The following is a 21,111-nucleotide window of genomic DNA, read 5'->3' on the forward strand; positions in this document are numbered from 1 at the left end:
GCTTTAAAAAAGATTTAAATCGTACTGAATATTTCACTTCATTATATCTTAATATCTTATATTTTGAGCTATTGTAGCTTCAGGCGTACCTCTGTGTCATTTGCCTGACTTCTCAATGCAGCATTTCTACTGTTAGAACATATGAGATCGCCCATATTCGATCATAAAGCATGCAAATTAATTTATTCACTACTAGGCATTTCCAGAATCATTTCTATTTTCCTATTAACTCCCATCTAAAAATCCTGTATATTCAAGGCTCCTGAAGTACATTCAAACCCTTGTAACAATTAAGTTGTCTTCTTCAGGACTTCATGTAGCAAATCAATCAGGTGCTCTGGCAGCCTTTACCTGATTTGGAACAAAGACATAAGTGCAGGAAAGATGATGAGTTGGAGCTGTAGCTCAGCTACTTGGTACTTCAGCCTCTTCCTTTTAGCACCCTTTTGGAGCTGCTTGGTTCCTGTAAGGGTGGTATTCCATCAGGTGGGATTTGCAAAGATGTCTTGTAGAAAAATCAGCTTCACACAAGTCCCATTTAAAATCATATGCATTTATTCTCATATGAACTGAAAGATGCCTCTGGTTTATGAGCTGGCCTGTCACACCGGTATTTGCACAGGTTGTTTAACATCTGTCTGGTGTCAGTAGGAAAAGATTGGGAAAGTGGGCACAATCCATGGATGAGCATCCATCCTCATACCAGTGCAAAAAACTGTCTCCACCTCTGAAGTATCAACAACTTATACAGCTGGCTCAGTTTTAGTGCCTAATTGGAAAAGATTTGCAACTACTGATCCTGAGTGAAGGGAAACATTTTGCTGGCTTGGGGATAAGCGCTCTCCCCAGGCCATCCCTCCCATCTCGCTGAAGTAGCTTGTTCAAGTTGTTGCTACTTTTTCCTGAACCCTGTGCAGATGCCTTAACTCTAGCCACAAAATTTGTGGCCAAGGGATGAAAATTCCAGCTGGTGAGTGTCCCAGCACTGCTTAAAGGCTTTGGAACCATGGGACACTCTCTGAACCTTCACTGTACAAAATGCACTAATTACAGTCTAAAAGTCGCTCTCATTTTTCACCAATCTGTTCCATCTGAGAAGTAACTTTTACATGACAGCTACTACTCAAGGTTTGGATTCAGAAAGGCAGTGTCAGCTTCCGATATGGTTTAGTTTTTCCCAATCTTTATTTATTACCAGACAGACCAGCAGTTTCAAAGTGAATTTGACATACTTCCCTTTACTAATACATATATTTACAAGACATTTTTATACAATCTTTCCCTTAAACAGACGATAACAAGCTATGACCTAACCCAGCTTACTGGCACCCAAAATGAATCCTTGTTTAGTTTCTCTAACACAGTTTTCAGCTGATTACATGCACTCTGGAGATCTTCTTTCACCAGGGTGGTGTCAATTAGATGGCCATACTGCTCTTCAATGAATGCTGCTGAGTTAAGAATTTCCTGCTGTTCTTCATCCTGCTGATCAAGATGAGAAGATGGTCTGAGAGTTGAAGAATCTCTTTTTTAATTACTAGCCTTTTAAAGTATCAGCACAAGTCAATACTTTTAAAGGAAATTGAAAGAGCTGCTAAGAGAAGGAAAGGTTCTGTATGGGATTACACCTGAGATCAAGGAGCAGGGTACTGCGAGAATGTGGAAAGTTGTTTTATTGTTTCAAAAAATGCAAGAGGTGATAGGGAGAGGAGAAAAAACATGTTACAGGAGGGTCATATCATGGTGACACTGCATTTTATGAAGTGAGAGTTGCTGCCTAACCTAACACCTGGAAATCCTCCTCAAAATCTGAAAAAGAATGCTGGACCCAGTGTCCCCAAGTTCAATAATTGTAAGGGCTTACATGAAAACTTATCAAGCAACCTAAGCTCTGGCTCTGTTACATGTAAATTCAAGAAGGAATGACATTATGGACTGTCAGTATTTCTGTTCACATTTATACACCACCTGTATGCTGTTGGTCTGGGTTTGGCCCTTGTAAGACATCCACAAGCTGTGTTTTGTGTGCATCTGATTAAGAGCCTGGGTGCCCCTCTTGAGGTATCAGGAATAGGTGCTGCCCTTACCCCACGTTCATCAGAAATGTAAAAGACTTATGAGTTTCTGTGTTCAGCAGCAATTTCCCCTGCTGCAGCCTTAAGTGATGTACACAGATGGTGCACTTCTTTTCATGTTACTTATATAATCAGGTTTTAAAGGAGTCAACAATCTCATTCTAAAGTTCCAGTGGAAGAGAAGTCCTGTATCATTGAAATGCTAGCCCAAATGCTTCCTTCATGTCTAAAAAGAAGAGACTAAAGTTAGAATACTTACAAGGGGGGCTGAGATTTCTTCTGACACAGGAGATTTTAGGACATTTTTTTTCTTTTCTGGAATGAGAGGCTTCACAAAGATAACATAAGGCTTAAATTCAGGAGTCCTCAAGTGCTTTAGTGCCTGTGAACAGATGTGTTTTGTTACAGGTCAATGATCTGTTCAAACAGGTTCAACACTTTCTCTAGCAGACACTATGGTGTGACATTCTGTGTTCTATACCTCTGACCACAGTAACATTTTGCTCTTACAAAGAAACTTTAATGCCAAAGTCCACGGGCTTCCTGAAGCATGGTTGACTGCACAGCTGCCCTGCTACATATTCCAATACCAGGAACAGGGACATGGCAAAATATATTGAGAACAGAATAGCAAAAGCTGACTTGACAGGCAAGTTATATTTTACTTCACTTAAGAAGCCAAACACTGGACATTTAAAACCTTGAATTAATCTGAGGTAGTGTTATAAGGCTTTTCCTAGTCCCATTACACAATCTGAATCAAAATTTCAAAGATTAACTCCCAGTAAGGCAAGATTAAGAGCAGGTTTCTTGGCATTGGTTACAACACTAGTGAAGCTTCAGAGTCAACGGGAAGGAACAAGAACAAAAAACCCATCTGTGCTCCAATTACTCTCTCTAGGACTTGTACAGGCTAGGACAGTGATGCACAGTTCTCCCACAGCAAGGGAAAAATCTGTTTATTTTAAGTCACATGCAGTTATTTCCATGTGAGTAAAAATGGTCTCTGGTTTATTATGAGCTGGCTTGTCACGGTGAAAATCAAGTATTGTCTCGGCTGTATCAACCAGACATCTAGAACTGCAAACACTGCTCTGCTTTCTACAAAGCCCCGTTCCGCTGAGCTACCGATCAGGCCTCCTGTGAGAAACACAAGTTCTGAGAGCACCGCTGTTCAGTGCAGAGCAAGAAGCCCCAAATGATGAACAACATCAGTTACTTCAGCTGGCAGCCCAGTAAGAAACATTTGCTTTCTTTAAAATAAGCTGCAGAACTTACTTCAGGTACCACATCCACCAAACAAACCTTCTTTTTGGCCATCACAGACCGGATTGCCTCCAGACTTGTACCATACAGATTTTCTTTGTATTCTCCATGTTCCACAAATCTAAAAAGGCAACAAACACATTTTAAAATGCCATCCACAAAGAATATTTCATTTACAACACTAGAGAACTGCTTCCTGAAGTCAGAGCAGTCAAACTGTGGGGGGAGAGGGGGAAAGGAGGTTCATTTTTTCTGCTTTTCATTCCATTCTGGTTGCCTATAGCTATGGTTTTCTTTCCAGGTCACTGATAGCTAATCAGCACTGCTGATAAATAGGGGCAGAAGCTGCATTAATTCAGCTGACTGATGGTCAAGGCTAACAGAAGAAAGAGTGAATAAAGAGCTTCTTACTTGGAAAGCTGAACCCTGCTAATACAGCCAGTCCAACTTTACACTTGATTTCAGTATTCGTATGTTGCAAGATTTAACTAGCAATATTCTTGAAATACAGTCAATTATGCCAATATTTTAAAATTCACTCACTTGTTTTGCTGCACATCTGTCTCAAATGATTGCTTAGAAACAAAATTGTATTCGATTCCCTCTCTCTCGTGACTTTTCTTTGACCTGGTCGTATCTAGAAGAGAATGGAAGCAAGACACAGGAGACAGATCAGCCTTTGCCAACAAAAATATTTTCTCTGTTTAGTTCCAGTCACATTTTCATGACAAGGTAGTTCCAGACTAACAACTTCAAATTAAAATACAAATCAAACATCATAATTTCACTTTGAACTCAATCTCAAAAATTATAAGACCAAAAATGAAGTTGTTTTGCTCCCAAGCATGCTATAACTAGCACAAAAATTAGGAGGCGTACTTTCTACACCTGGTAGAAGCAGTAGAGTGTATTGTATGGAAAACAGTTTCTCTTAACTGCTTGGAGTATTGGACTCAGGATTTTCTTTGAAACTTAGAAAATGAAAATAGAAAATATATAAAGTCCTATTACATTGCCCCTGAATTTGGAATAAGAATATCCCTGGCTGTTTTCCCACGCTACTGTGAAACTTCGCATAATTATCTGTCTCCATTATCTTTGATGTTATAATTTCTTTTAATAATTGTTATAACTGTAGGAGAAGCTTCGGTGATCATTCTAGAAATCTGTGCCTGACCATAAAAGTGATGTCTGCTATTTTTTTTGTCTACTAGTTTTTCACACTAGCTCTTTTTGGTGTTTACAATTTTGTTTTTTCTTCCTGTATACAGTTTCTCATTTTTGGATGGACATTGAGAAAACATAGTCTGTTCACCTGGGGAAAATAAAATTCAATGAAATCAACTGAGCTAACAGAATTCCAGACTACATATGAGCCAGGTTATGTAGTGATCTATTCTGCTGTTAAGGGCAAACATAGTATATTACGCTGACAAAAATAATTTGTAGTACTTTTGAAAGATGCATATAATCAACATTAAAAACACAAATTGCCACTCATCAGCGTGGGTAGCACTACACTATTAGCATTTATGGAAAAAAGTGGCAACACACAGAAGTCAGAGAACTTTACTCACGTGGAACTGCAACCCCATACTCCTGTGGGTTCTCTGACACAACCTTCTGCTTGAGCTCACTTAATTTGGCCCCCAAACAACCTAGTAAAATAGAACTGACTAACAGATTTCTGTGTGGAATGAAATACTGCAGAGACAATAAATCATAACAGTTTCACATAAATAATATGATGTAGGAGTGTGCTTGAAGAAACCTGTACATGACAGACATCGTGACCCCACATTCTGCTTTGAAGAACATCAGAAGCACACTGAATCCTTAGCTGAGCAAACATTTGTCAGGCACTAAGTCAGAAAACTTGTAATCTAGGCAGTCAGTTTTATGAGATACCCTTGATGAGATACACAAAGCTGCTAAGCACTGAATTAAAACTGCCCGTGAAGTTGTTAGATAGTTGTAACATCAACCTTTGCATCAACTGTTCTGACAGTATGGATATGCTTGAGTAAGAACCAATGGAAAGTGAATCAGAAAAATGAGAAACAGCCCCACATCACTATTTTCAGAAGGATGTGGTAAGTTTGATTAGTTTGGGGTTTTTTTGGTTGGGTGGTTTTGGGTTTTTTTTAACGTCACTTGAAGAACATAACAACTTCTGACCAAAATCAGAAAAACCCACCAGAACCACAACACCCAAACCCCTACAGAATGCCTCTTGGAGTGCAGATGATAAGGGAAGTGGGAGATAACTGGAAATGTTGAACTGATCGTGTCTCTTACCAATCAAAACCACCAGCCTCTGCTGTTCACCAGGCTGCTGCTGGTATTTCATGACTTCTTCGTATGTTAGGAACTCTGCTGCATCTGCCTGCTCTGCCTGCTTTCCTTCATTCAGATTGTTCTCCTTCTCTTTACGACTCAATCTAAAGCTCCTGCGTAAGCCAGCTGTAGAGGCAAACAAAAGACACAGTAAACCATGTCTCCACTTACCTAAATTTTTTGAGCTTCTTCAAGTAGAACTTACTCCGGTTTTGAATATGAATTACTCTCATTATTTTTTTTATAATCAAATCAGTGCAAGGATACTAATCTTACTGATAAAAAATTTGCATGTCAGGTAGAAACCAAGCACTCAATCTATAATAACACCCCCTTGCATCACCTTGAGTTTAATTAAGCCTCTGCATAGAGACAGTCTAGTTTATAAATGTATGGGAAATTAATGTAAATAAGCTAGAGGGTTTTTTTATGTTAGGGAAGAGGCAAGGGATTTTGGTTTCTCACCTATGTACTGTCCATTGAAATACCCTTCGCAGTCACAGTCTTCTGTAAATTAAAAAGGAGAGGGTAAGGGCACAGGGGAAAAGAGAGTGAGAGGAGAGGAGGGAGATATCTTAGTGCCTGTGGTAACAGTCCAGCTCACTGGGGAAGGAGAAGTTTTATATTCTGCATCATATGCACACACTTTTCTAAATATATGTTAATGATACAATAAATTATTTCTCTTGGCTAGCGGTTTAGATTTGAAAAAATCCTCGATGCCCATAGTGCAAAAGAGAATTATACATCTTGGTATTTATGGTTCCCAGAATTTACGCTCTTCAGGATTCATTACTGCTGCTAAAAGTGCAATATTCAGACTTAGGTAAAAAAAGGCAACTCTGCAAATACAGAGTTCTTTTTTTAATGTATGGCTTTATAAATGGGTATGATTATGTAAGAATGTTGCTGCTTCTGACATTTCAATATCATTTGAGTTTGAAATCAAAGATGATGAAATATGAGCTGCAAACACCTTCACTTTGACTAAGTTAAATTATCATTGCATATTAATTCTTTACTAAAAAGGTAAGGATTTAAGGCTTTTGTCATATGCATGTGTGTAAAATAATATGCAAATCTATGTTAAAAATAGGCAACCTTCCCCTCTGCAATCTATGACCACTCCCAAGGCCCTTAAAAGTACTCAAAATGAACCCATGATATGTAGCTGCAAAACACCGTGCTGCAAACCTAAGACAAATGGCTTGTGAACATTTAGGCACCTGTGCCCTGCAATCTCCACAGAACTGCACTCACTTGAAGCAGGAGGTGCACGGTTCTGGGACAAGCCCAATCATAAGAAAATACATGCAGTTTAGATCTTCAACAAGATGCATCAATCCAGAAAAAGAGCTTTGTTTTTTAATGAATAGTTGTGTGCGGGTATGTAATCAAGCAAAGCCAACGTAAAGTAAAAAACATTGATGCTGCTAACTACAAGTAGCAGTGTGTGTCCATCTATAGGTTGGATCAAAACTATTTGATCCAATAGCTTTGATCCAATTTAGTATTTGATAGGAATGGTTGGACTCGATGATCCGATGGGTCTTTTCCAACCTGGTGATTCTATGATTTCCTGTTGTTGAAGGTAGGTTCCAGCTCCCACTTGTCCTTTGAAGAGATATACTAGTCACAGCCAGCTAATTACAGAACATCGTTAGTACTTTCACTGAAGTTGATGGAATATCGAAACTTGAAGTATTATTCTCATAAGCATACATAATGTGGAAAGCCTCACAGCATGCAGCATTCAACAGAAAACATCTGATATTTGGAGAGGCGGATGGTACCATGAGATATAAGCTGCATGAGCCCAACACAGTGAATATAACACAGAAAACAGTCTTAATGAACAGCGAAGAAAAATCAATTTGGATCGATACAGGTGGTCTAAAATGTTAAGCCCAAATACTTCAAATACAAAGACTGCATTTAACTTGCAGCTCTTTCAGCCTCACTCAGAAACCTATAGAATATGTAAATGTACATCAGAAAAGACAAATCTTTTCTCTTAAATTGGGAGTAAATCTTGAAGCCATCATTACCTAAGTCATCAATCCAAATTAAATGAGTTTAAACAATAACTCATGAAGAAATTGCTGTAGTAACAACCTGAATCTACTATTCCCTTCGCTTGCAGGCTTGGCAAGTATTTTAGAAAATGCATTGATTGTTTATATTCAGACAGAAAATTAATTAGGAGAGCACCTACCTTTATCAGAAGACTGATCATCTGTAGTTAGCATGAAAGGCAGAGTTGGTATGATATTAAAAGACTGGCAAATGATTGAGTAAAATTAGAGGGAATGGAAAGTCTGATTTACTTAATAGGCTTGTCTATCTTAAAGAAAATGTACCTTTATCATTAATTAAAGACTTTTTTTGTTGCTAGAATTTAGTATTATAACCAGTTATCAGCTTAATTGTCTCAAAAACATCTCAGAATAAGCTTAACTAGCAATCCTCATTACATGCCTTCTAACATTTAACATAAAGGAAACTAACTTGAAATAGCTTAATTTAAATCAGTTATCCTGGTTTATAATTTGACTGAGCATCTTCCCTCCTCCTGCATCTCTCCATAAGATGTGCCATACACCAGGGGTCTGAAGTTCACTTATCTCACCAATGATGAACAATTCCCAGATTCCTAGTCTACATGAGGGTGGCACTCCCAGCACAAGGCCTGGCTTCATTCAGTCACAGGGCTGCCCCACACAGTAATAAGAGCTGTGCTGAAGTACCAACAGGAACATCATATTCTGGGAGAACACACACTGCCTTCTGCCTTTCATCCCTAACTAGGAATTCCATCACAAGGAACAGTTTTTGTGTGAATAATTCACTGACAGAGGCTTCAGAGCTGTACAGAATCACTTTTAAGTCTTAAGACCAGCTCTGTAACACTAAGCCTGAAACGCAGGTGCTATTGCCAGATCCAGTGATTTTTATCCTCCTTAAAGGTACAGTTTATTTTCATAGAAGCTTAGAGTCATTTAATGCGCTTATGTAAGAATTTATTTCATCCACTTGTATAAGAATTTCAAGACATGTGCACTGCACTACTTTTGTGGCTTCCAAGTTTCAAACTGTAGGAAAAAAAAAAACGTGACCACTGCCAAATTTTAAATCACCTCAACAGCCTGCAAGGCCTCACGGTCTTGAATGCAGGAAGAGAGGAACAGCATTGTGTTTTGAAAACAACAAGCACTATCAACACTGGATGAAGCTCAACCCCAAATCCTCTTGCGGCACCTTGTATCCACGCAAATCACTCAATGACGGCTTACACAAAACATATTCAAACACATTAATACATAAAAATACTGAGAAGTTGGTATCAACTAAGTTGTTGCAGAAGAAACAGAACACTTACATAATGGCTTCTTCAGGGTTCTGGGATTCTGCAGAGTGCCCATTGTTCTTCGGTAACTCAATCGTCTGCATGGAAAATAATGATATTTTAGCCAGATAAACACAGAATTATGAAGATTTTATAGCATGTTATACATATGGCATTGAAAATGCAGAATGAAATAGTGCTTTTTCTTGAAAGATATAAAATGTCTCTGATTCAACATTTAAAAAGGCTTTTTCTTTAGAACTACGACAGTTCCAAATTGCTACTGATAAGTGACAGAGACGGTCTAAAACATTTTAGGCCTACTTATATCAGAGCTCTGAAATCAATACCACGCTACTTTTATCAATGTAACTTTTTTCTTTTTCTTTTCCCCACCCAATCTTTTTTTGCAAGATTAAGAAAACTTGTATTGTATTCTATTCTATTCAACTCTCCTCTATTCTATTTTAGCTTAGAACCCAACTTCTACTTGCCATGAGATGGCAGGACTTCTGTGCTATAAATACAGAACTTGAGGGGTATTTTTGCTTTCAAAAATACACGTATCTTGTTGTGAAAACAGAGAAACTTCAAGCTCTAGAAATTATCTGGGTCCAAGCCAAATACTCTCTTAGGAGCCAGAAGAAAGATCAGAAACACTTTTAATGCTACTACACGCATGAATTCAAAACTGTTACAATAAATCAGCATTTCATGGAAGCACAAGTCTGAAATATAGTGTCTCCATAAGCAAGAGGGGCAAGAGACTGATACCGCACATTTCATTTCATATATGTTTGTTCAGCAAGTGCTCTGCCCTCATGCTACAAAGCAGAAGTCAACCCTTGACAAACCAGCCAAGGAAAGCTAGGAAATGTATTATATATTATATATATTATGTATTATTGTTATATAAACAGAGAAGATAGAAGAAAGTGCTAAAAACCTCTAAGCACTTCGTGTTCATCCTGGCATGATCCTGACTTTCATTTCCCATGAAAAAAGGCAGCATAAAATCAGTGTGACACTGTATGTGTGAAAAAAAAAAAAAAAATCTGTACTTTTCATTGACAAACCTTTCTTGGAACTGTTTTGAGGGGATCAAGCCGGCTCTGAGATTTGTATCTCCAACACGCTTTGCTTGCCACCACGTGGGATCATCTTGGCTTACAACTTCTAGGATGTGTCGTTTCTTAAACGGCAGCCCAGCCTCCTGGCAAGGAATGGCTCGGTCTTCTTTGGGATTATAGCAGAAAAGTGCCCTCATAAACACCTTTAAAAGAAAGTAACATGTCCTTTCTTCTTGTCCTATTCAGAATTCCAAATACCCTTAAAATTCTTCCTCTGTGCTTACACTGCTTAACTACATACACTCTTCATCTGTCCTTCATGCTTTACGGCACTCAAAAATACTGAGATCTGGCAAGCTGCATCTGTATTTTGACTTACTCACTTATGCAGAAAAATAAACTAACTTTCAAGCACATATCAAGTCAAGCACATAACCCGTCCCTATGCACTGGCATTGTGGAACAAGGAACCTAAAGATCTAAGTCCCAAGAAACACACTTCACAGTCTACGTAAATACAAAATGCAACAAAGGAAAACAAATAAAAAAAATAAAGGGAGGGAGAAAACAATAAAAGGGATTTAGAGCAAACTGCTCAGTTATACAGACTGTCCTTAAAGGCATCAAAGTCTACTATTCAACTCTGGATTTCTATCTTTTACAAACATTTATTATTCAACACATCACAGTAGAACTACTTTTAGAAGTGATTTGTAAGGCTTCAGGGAAAAATTCGGCAACTGAGAGCAGGGAAGCAGAAACAGAGGCTGACAGAGAAATTCTGTAAGGGACCAGTCAAACAGTGAGTCACTGCTGATCAAGAAGGGCAAATGAAGCTGTGGGCTAATGGGGTCAAATGATGCATGCAGTTCTGTCTGCAAATAGGTCTGTGTTGACTCAAGCAAGTGGCAAAGTGCCTAGAGATAATGGACAGATAGGAGCTAGCATGGTAAGAGGAGACTGGCAGGAGCACCAGTATTAATTATGTGAACAAAAAGAAGAGGCAAGATTTCAGAAATGCTCTGACAGAAAGTGTGCTAAGGTGACGAAGAAGAGAGAAGTTATCTAAGTAATTCTAATGAATAAGAGGGCTCTGCATTTTACAACAAGAAACTTCTCTTCTATCTTCTGAGTTCAGTTATGGCTCTGTGACATTCCTCGCTGCAACAGCAGGAATCTCGCATCTACAGAGATGCCAGAATTGTGTAAATGTGGAAATGCATGCTTCAGTACTTCACTAAGTTGCATACCTTGCTGTCTTTTAGACGATCTTCTTCCTTGATGGCTGGGATTATTTTTAATGTTATTGATCCCTGAGACTGAGCCTGAGAAAGAGACAATTTTTTTTTTTCACTTTGAAAGCAGGAAAAGGACACAAAGCGGACTATTCAAGTTCCAGTGTAGGAGCTAGCGCCTGTCTCCTCAGAACTTTAATAGGCCGCTGGGAGAAGAAAAATATGCAAAGACAAGCAGGGTCTGCAACTTTTAGCTCTATAAATGTTTTAAAGCCATGGTTAAATTTTGTCATCTATTGCAATTACTAGATCAGCCAATAGAAATGATCTTGCAATGAAAATCAGTGCAGACCAAAATCTGACTTATTTCTTCTGGTCGTTTGTGAAGCACAGTAATCCCATTGACTTCTCTTAGTTCATCTCCAACATGGACAAGACCTGAAAAGACAGTAAATAAATCAAAATAAGTCTACAGATGGGAAAGCACCACTTCCTCTTATATCTGACCTAAGTCAACAGCACATATGTCCTCTCCTCCCTCCTCCAGCTTAAAGGATGTATTAGAGCCAAGCGCCTCTATCAGCAATGTGCTCTGAAGCTTCCCGCCTTTATTCCACAGGACACTGTTTTCCACGCAGCAGTCTTGCGGGAGACCAGCATGAAAACAGAGAATGTGTGGTGAGATACTCTGGAAAATTATTGCCTCTGTATTTGGAACAACACTTAGAATGCAAAACTGGAATGGTTTCATAAGGATGATCAGATCTCGTGGAGTCAGGAGACACAGTGCTGATTGTAAAGGCAAGAATGAGATGGCCACAACTGACAGGTCAACAGTAGATGGTCCCAGAAAGAACACCGGACTATATTTTTAACAAGCCATGAAGAGGCCCTTACAAGTTTTAGGTTGGTTTATCCAGTTCAGTAAGAAATGTTGTAGTTGTGTTATACAACTACTGTTAACTGACCTAAACAACTCAGTACAGCAAACAGAAAACACCACGTGACACACTGAATAAGACAAGATACTAGCTTAAAGGTAAAAAACATTCTTTTCCTATTTCTCCCATCTCTGTTGGCATTTTTTCCTAGAGGCTATTTTAGAGAAAAGCACATCTAATTAAATTACTGGATTGCTGATGCAATACAGCAACATTAAGCACATGCTCTAGTCATTTCACATTACGTTTATCAGATTGAATTAATTTGAAGATTGCTAACGATCAAGAAGAAAGCTCTAATTAGCTAATATTATTTCATCACAGCAACTCATTAATTTTGGGATTGCATTATTTGTATATTCAAAAAGTGTGTGAAGTTTGGAGCCTGTAAATTTCATATAAGGCCAACACAGCTTATTTAATAAAATATGGCTGACCATCTTCTAGAAAATGGAAGGTCAAATACTGCATGAATTAACCCTGTAGCTCCTGGAAGCATGCTGAACGACTGTCTCTGCAAAGAAGTCTCTCCTGCCACTGGACACTTAAAATTTAGTTGTCAAGTTGGACATGTAGGCTCCCCTTTATAGCCAATAAGGAAGAAATGTAATTCCAGCAGTGACCTATCTCATCCTAAAGTTTCTTGGGATGATTTGTTCTCCAGCCATGTCCATCACCCTCCACTGACTACACAAACAGCCTATGTACTACGTCAGACTTGACATCTAGCAGTTGCCTATTAAGATTTCGATAGGCTGTTATCTTTCTTTTTACAAAATAGTCTATACATATCCTAAACACCCACATCCAAAGGACTGGTTTTGAATCAATACTCATTAGATTTAGCTAGAGATTATTGCTCTAGGTACGTGTGAGCATGTTTTATTTTAGAAATTTTAAACCAGTATACAAAAGCAATTTTAAATCCCTTTTCTTCAGAAATTTACCACTGCGATCAGCTGCACCACCTCTCATGATCCTTGCAACAATCACAGCTCCTGTATGCTCATCTCTTCTGATGGTAGCGCCCTGAAATAAAACAAATTTAATATGTATAATAAGCATAATTGCTTTGACTATTTCCTCATAGATCATTTTCCCTGCGTTAACTGGCATTATAAACCCATGCCTACAAAGCGTCACACGCAAAACTGAAGGTGTATTTACCAAAGTTTTATTTCTGTCTTACTTTAGCTTAAGAACACTCATGGGTTTTGCAGCTATTTGACGACATCTTAAAGTATCTCCTCCATACTCACAATAACATTTTTGCACTACAGAACTTTCTGACTTTCTGACTAGAGAAGAGTAATCTTATACTTACCAACGGTTCTTTATTTTTCACTAGCCGAACAATTTTCACTGATTCCTCATCAAAATCATCATCAAAGTTATCAGGTAGAGGTGGAAGGACTGGGTCAAAGTTCTTCTGTGCTACAGTGTCATGTACTACAAGCATGGCCTGCATAAAGGAAATAAGAAACAGTAAAGTAATGAGGTAACATTACAGTTTACAGTTCTCATGTTCCAAACATTACAGCAAGCAAACCTCCCCCTTCCTACCCTCACCATAAACGCAAAAAAAATTTAGTAGTTATCTTATTTATCATATAAACTACATATTGGTAGATGTTGATATTTAAAGTAAATCCAGGCAATAACAAAGCTTATCCTGAATAAACTTACAAAATTGAGGCTAAAGCAAAAAATTAGGAATTACATCCCTTTTTTTCTGCTCCCTCAAAAATATTAAGGAAGGAAGAGAAGACAACATGGTGCATTGCACATGAAAGGTCTGCGCCATGTCTTCTCAATCCCCTTTGCATCCTACAGCCTGCACAGGAAACCACAGTGGAATAGAACTACAGTTTGTAGGTTTCTCCTTCATCTTAGGGACTCTCCAATGTAACTTTTCCACTATAAAACATTCTATTGGAATTCTGCAAAGGAATTAGGATCTCTGCTGTGTTTTTTTTTACCCTGAGATGTGGTGTTGACAACAGCTGAAGTAGCTCTTTTTCTTCATTAGTCACTGGTGCAGTCTGCAATTCTTCTATTACCTTTAAGATATAAGTTAATAACCTCAAAATGAAAGGAGTCCATCAAACAAGATCATATGTCTGCAAATGAGTGTTTCTGCTGAGTATTTGCTAACTTTTATCATCCTTCAAAGTAGCGTGCACTGGTTTAAAACATTGGTTTGTTCAAAAAAATCAAGTTTAAATAATAAGAAAACAAAGAGACAAGGATATTTACTCACATCTTCAACCAGTCCTGCAGCACTGTGCAAAACAGGAGTTGGACTCTGTCTTTCATAATGACGGAGCTTTTCATGAATCTGAAAAAGATTATTCAGGTCTATTACTACAGAGAGATACAAAACTTCCTAAATATACTTATACTGGAATATTTTCATATTTAAGGAATATAGTTTTTCTGAGATGAAGTGTCAGAAAAAGAAGCACTCTTGGGGTTACTTTTGTTTTGTTTAGGAGCCTTTTAGTTTTCCTTTTGATCATGCTGGTTTCACAGACAGCCAGAAAATCTGTTAAGACTTCAGCAGCACAAGGGAAAAAGATGAAGCCATTTCACACTGCTTTTTACTTGTGGGGCACTGTATCTGCATTTTGGCAATTGAGGCAGAAATGTTTTTTCTGAATTTAACATCTAAATGTTAATTGTCAATGAATGTTCTTAATGTTTGTGCTTAAATAAATATATGCTTTGGTCAGAACAGAATTCTACAAAACAGAAAAAAAAGCAGGATTTGATAAACGGTTGATAAATCAAGGGAACAGTGAAAAGTAGCTTGTAATGAAAACGAACTTTTACCTTCATCAGGTAGCTGAGACTCTTTTCACTGAAGACATCCCTAAGGAATCCCATTTCTTCTTTATGATTTGAATCAGGTCTCAGCTGAGATGTCAAAAGGGCCAAAGTTTCATGCAATCCTGAATTTAAATTCAAGACAGAACAAAAGCTTTGCAAGGAGCATGTCCCACAGGACCTTCCATTGCAGACTTAACATCAACTACATTTACTGGGGTAGCACCTCAGTGATCATTAAGCTTGCGGACAGATTTGTGCTTGACGTTAATTACTCGTTGTGTCTAGAACAGTTAGCCCTCTAACAAACTTTGAGTTACTGGAGTGCCACAGCAGACTTGCAAAACGACGGAACTACCTCTTCTGTCACACAACTACCAGCTCTACTTCAGGAATAACTTTGCTTACAAGCGTTATCCTACCCATGCTGCCTCTGAGGCACCTGTCAGAAGTTTGGTCTGACCAGAGGAGAAAAGATTGGTGTGGATTTCCACTGCAGTGGAAGCAAACCTTGTGACTAGCTCTCTACAAAGTGCTTAAATCATCAATATCCCAATTTTGCAGTGCAAACATTAGGTTCTACCTGGTAGGCCCTGACTGGGAAAACACTCCCAACAAAAAAAGAAAAACAATAAAACAACAAAAAAAATGGGTGATGGCTAAAATCTGCTCCTTTGGCTATTCTTTCTATGAACTTCCAAGTGCACTTGGATCCACTTCTGCTTTAAAACTCAGTATCATCAGCATATATAACTTCACCCTGGGAAGCATCCTGGAAAGAAGCTGATTAGCAAGCCTGGAATGGAATCACTGGTTTGTAAGTCAAAAGGAAGACTATTAACAGCATTTGTCCACACCTATTTATTAAGTGTCAGATCAAGCAGCAGAGATACAAGAGCTGATCTTTAATAAGCATGCGTAGAAGCCAGTGTTACACTCAGAGGTCCAAGTTTCCCCCTAGGACCCTGTCTACAGGCAGGCACATATTCAGGGACTCCAGGATTCTTATGAAATGAGGTGCTTCCTGAAATCTTTATTAACTTCCTGAAGACTTAATTAATTTCTGTCTTTTATACTCTACCTTCCTTCTATTCTTTCAGGCAATTGCTAAAATATGTAGCTGAACTACCTTAATTCTATTTTATTTAACTCCAGTTTTAACTCATTTGCTGTGTGAAACACATGCACTAACATTTTAGTTACTGGTCAGTGGAAAGCATGCAGGTTCGTTACCTGAGTCTTCTGAAAGCACTGGCATGGCTTTGTTCTTAATCTGAGACAATGTTCAACTGAAATCAACACGATCGTTTCTTCTTTCTGGACTGCGAATCAGAGGCAGTCCTGAAACAAGCAAAGACAATACCTAAGCTCAAGCATGTGACAAAAATGGCATTAAGTAAAAATAATAAACTCCTAGTGCATCTTTCTCTCAAGTGTTCAGTTAAACCTGAATCAGACAGAGCCCTGCAGTTATTCTGCTAAGCAAGCAACACCACAAAAAAATGTTATGTTATATAATAACCATACAGTATCTTGAATAAAGCTGATGCTGAAGAGAGCAGATGTTCTCCTGTTCTGTTCTCAAGGTAGGTGGTTGTAGAAGGCCTAAGTAATTGTCTGAAGAGACAAAAGAAAAAAGCACACTGCAGAATGGATGTCTGAAAGCACCGATAAATGCCACATGCACAGAAATAGAGAGAGCATGCAGGAAGACACTATCACAATAAGATGCTCTGAAGCTTCCTAAAAGCAACACCTCAAAGGAATTTACATCCTCCTGGCATTCTAATGCAGACCATACTCCATTAACCCTGATCATGGGTACTAAGGATGCTACAACAAATAAGGCTACTTCCATTGCTCAAAACCTCCATTAGATGCATTTCTTGCTGATTTTTCTTGTCACTGACAGCAAATGACTTCAGAGCAATTTAATTACAAACTGAAGACTGAATTTATGCTTATAATTGCCAGTCCAAGATGAAATATTTTATGTGTTCCAGTGCATTTAAAATCTCAAGTTCATAAAATACATCAGACTACTACTTGAGGAAAAAAAATACACAGCCATAACAGCATACAATAAAGATTAGAAAGAAATGTGGGACACTCCAGCTCTTTGTTAAATGCAATAAAGGATGGTCCTTCGGTTTCTACGTGCAGATAAATCTCTGATATTTTGTTCTCACAGCAGAAGTCTGGTTTCTGACTCAATTTTATTTTTATTAACTGCCTGAAAATACTGTAGTATTGCACGGTAGATTAGCAAATACCAGTTTAGCATTATTCATACTCCTGAGTTTCTCTACAACTTACTGAAATATTAAGCTCAAGTCACCTGTATTTTGCACCCCTTATCTTCTACTGCTATGCTTAATCAGTCCACTTGGCTGTCAAAACACAACTGAGTTCTCCAGGCAAGAGAACTGAAAGTGTTGAAACTTCACTCTAATCCACGATACTTGAGTGCATCACATACACTAAATATTTATTTAATTAACTTTCAAAAGCATTTGTATTACCCTATTGCTTTGAAGAAATAAACACTTCACACCACCCCACATACTTCATGCCAAATTAAATACACAGGCAATTCATTTAACTGATCTGGTTCCTTAACTGCTGGATTTTATTTAACACATTTAAAATCTTCTCTATTATCAAGAAAAGGAACTTAATTTGTGTGCTCCATCTTTGTAAAAGTGTGTGCTTCCCACAAACTTATTTAGCACCAAAAATAACAAAAAAAACCACCCCTGAGTTATTTTCCAGTACCTTAGTGAAAAAGCATCCGACAGAGGAATCTGGAAAAACGTATATTTTACCATCTCAAAAACCTGACAGCAGTCAGAAGTGCCAGAATTAGACAAGTTCGGCCCAGCAATCAAAATGGAGGCTTTCCCAGAGGCACTTCCCATGCTCTCTAAAAATCCTCTTAGCCAGAACCGACTGGAACAAACAGTCATGAGAACGAAAAGCATTCTATATCCAATAATTTGTCCCCTGCACACTACATGTCAATATGCAGGACTGGCTTCAAGCTATCAAATTCAGCTCCAACGTGATATTTTGCAAGAGCGGCTCAAACCCATGAATTTGTCCTTTCACCACTGTAGTATGAATAGGCTCAAATACACTTTTCCTCATTAAAAATATCTACCCTAAACTATAAGTCATTTTTCACACATATCCTTGCCCAGCTGTTCCCAAGACAGAATGTCTGAGCCACCTTCTTTGTCTAGGAAAATGCCTGTTGCTATTTGGGAAGAGCTAAATAAACTGAATGGATGCTGTAGATGGGGTCAAAGAAGGGGATTAAATGGAAGCATTTAATCTGCTTTGGCACATCCCTATTCCCTTGGAAAACAAACCTAGTGTAGTTGACAGCCTAATACAGCACAAAGCTTCTGTAATCCAGCCGTAACGGTCAAAGCAGTAGATCTTATTTGAGAAAGCAGTTGGATTTAACATCTTTCCAGGAGATCATTCCTGTGATTAACTCTGGAAACACATCTGCATGCTAATAAGATCATAGCCGATAGCTAGACACAGGATTTAACAAGTGATGGAATGACAGGAAATGGCCTCAAGTTGTGCCAGAGGAGATTTAGATGGGATACCAGGAAAAACATCTTTACCAGAAGAGTGATGAAGCATAGGCACAGGCTGCCCAGGGCAGCAGTGGAGTCACCATCCCTGGAAGGGTTCAAAAAACGTAGACATGGCACTGCAGGACATGGTTTAGTCAGCATGGTGGGGTTGGGCTAGCGGTTGGATTTGACGATCTTAAAGGTCTTTGCCAACCTTAACGATTCAATGATTCCCACTTTGCTTTCCACAGAATGGCTTGGAAGGCCAACCCAAGTTAAAGCACCCCTCTACCAGTGCCCCAGCCAGGGCCCTCCTGCATCTGCGAGCACCCCCTCTGCCAGCGTCCCCCGCAAGAGCCTCTGCCAGCGCCCCAGTGAGCGCCCCCCCTGTGAGAGCCCTCTTAAAACCTCAGCGACTGCCTCAGCCAGCGCCCCCCTGGGCACCCCTCTACCAGTGCCCCGTGAGCGAGTGCCCCAGCCAGCGCCCCGCTGCAAACATTCCTCCTGTGAGCACCTCTCTGCCAGCGCCCCAGGGAACACAGAATCACTAGATTGGAAAAGACCCACAAGACCATTGAGTCCAACCATTCCCATTAATCACTAAACCACGTCCCTGAGCACCTCATCCACCCATCCTTTAAACCCCTCCAGGGAAGGTGACTCAACCCCCTCCCTGGGCAGCCTCTGCCAGTGCCCAATGACACTTTCCAGGAAAAAGATTTTCCTCAAGTCCAGCCTGAACCTCCCCTGGTGCAGCTTGAGGCCATTCCCTCTTGTCCTGTCCCCTGTCACTTGGGAGAAGAGCCCAGCTCCCTCCTCTCCACAACCTCCTTTCAGATAGTTGTAGAGAGCAATGAGGTCTCCCCTCAGCCTCCTCTTCTCCAGGATAAACACCCCCAGCTCTCTCAGCCGTTCCTCATAAGGCCTGTTCTCCAGCCCCCTCACCAGCTTGGTTGCTCTTCTCTGGACTCGCTCCAGAGCCCCAACATCCTTCTTGTGGTGAGGGGCCCAGAACTGAACACAGGATTCGAGGAGCGGTCTCACCAGTGCCGAGTACTGAGGGAGAAGAGCCTCCCTGGCCCTGCTGGTCACACCGTGTCTGATCCAAGCCAAGATGCCATTGGCCTTCTTGGCCACCTGGGCCACTGCTGGCTCATGTTCAGTCACTGTCAACCAACACCCCCAGGTCTCTCTCCTCCAGGCAGCTTTCCAGCCAGTCTCCTCCTAGTGAGACCCCTCCGTGAGGGTCCCTCTTAGCACCTCAGCGAGCGACCCTCTGCCAGCGCCCCCCCGCCTCTGCGAGCATCCCCTCTGCCAGGGCCTCCGCGAACCCCCCTCTGTGAGGGTCCCTGTGCCGGCAGCCCCCTGCCAGACCCCCCCCTCCCCGCACCCGCGGGCCCCGCCCGGCCGGGCCCCGCTCCCGGGCGGCCGCGTCAGAGCGGCCCCGCCCCGCCCCGCCACAAGATGGCGCCGCCGCGGGGCCCGCACCGCCGCGGGGTGAGCGTTACCTGCTGCGGGTGCGGTACCCGGGCTGCGCTGCCGCCCCCCGCACCGCGGCTCCCCGGCCTCCTCGCCTCCCCGCTCGCCCCGCGGCCTCGCCCATGCGCCCTCGGAGCCGCTCTGCGCACCGCCTCTCTCCCTCCCTTTATCTCCTCCCCCCCATCCCTCCCTTTTCTCCTCCCCCGAGCCGCGCCGGCTCGCTGGGCGTTCGAAGCGGTTGCTCAGCTCCTAGCGAGCTCGGGCTGGGGTTTCTCCTCCTCCAGCGAGCTCCGGGCTCGGTTCCTCCTCCAAGGAGCTCGGGGCGCCGGCTGGGCGACCTGGACCTGGAGCTGCCCAGCTCCGGAGCGAAGCCGGCGCAAAGGAGCGAAGGCGTTTTGCTCCGTCTGGAAGAGGCGGAGGAGGAGGCTGCCCAGAGCGTGTGGATTTGCCTCCGAGGGGGATTCGTCCGTGCACGGACCCAGCCTGGTCCTCGCCGTGCTGGTGGGTGTTTGGGGGCGCGATCGTGGGGCGAAGGCTGCGACCGGGGAGCCCGTGGACACGCCAGGAGGGTCGGTAAGAGCCGTGGAATGAGTTGGGTTGAAAGGGACCTTAGAGCCCATCCACCTGCCTTAGACAGGGACACCTCCCACTGGATCAGGTTGCTCATAGCCTCATCCAGCTTAAAATCATAGAATCACTAGCTTGGAAAAGACCTCTTAGATCATCGAGTCCAACCATTCCTATGTGCCGCTAAACCATGTCCATGAGCACCTCATGTATCCATCTTCTAAATACCTTGGGGGATGGTGACTCCCCCACCACCCTGGGCAGCCTCTGACAGTGCCACATTACCCTTTCTGTGGATTTTTTTTCCTGATATCCAGTCTGACCCTCCCCTGGCGCAGTTTGAGGCCCCTTGTCCTGTCCCCTGTCACTTGGGAGAAGA

The 21,111-nt window shown here is 41.0% G+C and overlaps 1 protein-coding gene across 4 annotated transcripts; it reads right to left on the bottom strand.

The window, feature by feature from the left end:
- Positions 1–537: 537 nt before the first annotated feature.
- On the bottom strand, positions 538–20,212 carry MPP3 (MAGUK p55 scaffold protein 3). 4 transcript variants are annotated; one of them, XM_069877090.1, is made up of 19 exons: positions 20,195–20,212; positions 16,330–16,437; positions 15,103–15,221; positions 14,531–14,608; positions 14,250–14,330; positions 13,595–13,732; positions 13,218–13,299; positions 11,682–11,767; positions 11,345–11,419; positions 10,101–10,297; positions 9,058–9,122; positions 7,894–7,914; positions 6,144–6,185; positions 5,640–5,804; positions 4,919–4,999; positions 3,885–3,978; positions 3,354–3,462; positions 2,335–2,457; positions 538–1,485 (listed from the first exon to the last, which is right to left on the bottom strand). In XM_069877090.1, the coding sequence occupies exons 2-19, from the start codon at positions 16,352–16,354 to the stop codon at positions 1,303–1,305; spliced, it is 1,764 nt and encodes a 587-aa protein (XP_069733191.1). In that variant the 5' UTR covers positions 16,355–16,437; positions 20,195–20,212; the 3' UTR covers positions 538–1,302. The 4 variants fall into 4 exon arrangements, with proteins under 4 accessions (XP_069733191.1, XP_069733192.1, XP_069733190.1 ...); XM_069877091.1 differs by lacking the exon at positions 20,195–20,212 and having other exon boundaries at positions 538–1,482; positions 16,330–16,474; XM_069877089.1 differs by lacking the exon at positions 20,195–20,212 and having other exon boundaries at positions 16,330–16,474.
- Positions 20,213–21,111: the final 899 nt, after the last annotated feature.

Source organism: Phaenicophaeus curvirostris, chromosome 26 (assembly GCF_032191515.1).
Source record: "Phaenicophaeus curvirostris isolate KB17595 chromosome 26, BPBGC_Pcur_1.0, whole genome shotgun sequence".
NCBI lineage: Eukaryota > Metazoa > Chordata > Aves > Cuculiformes > Cuculidae > Phaenicophaeus > Phaenicophaeus curvirostris.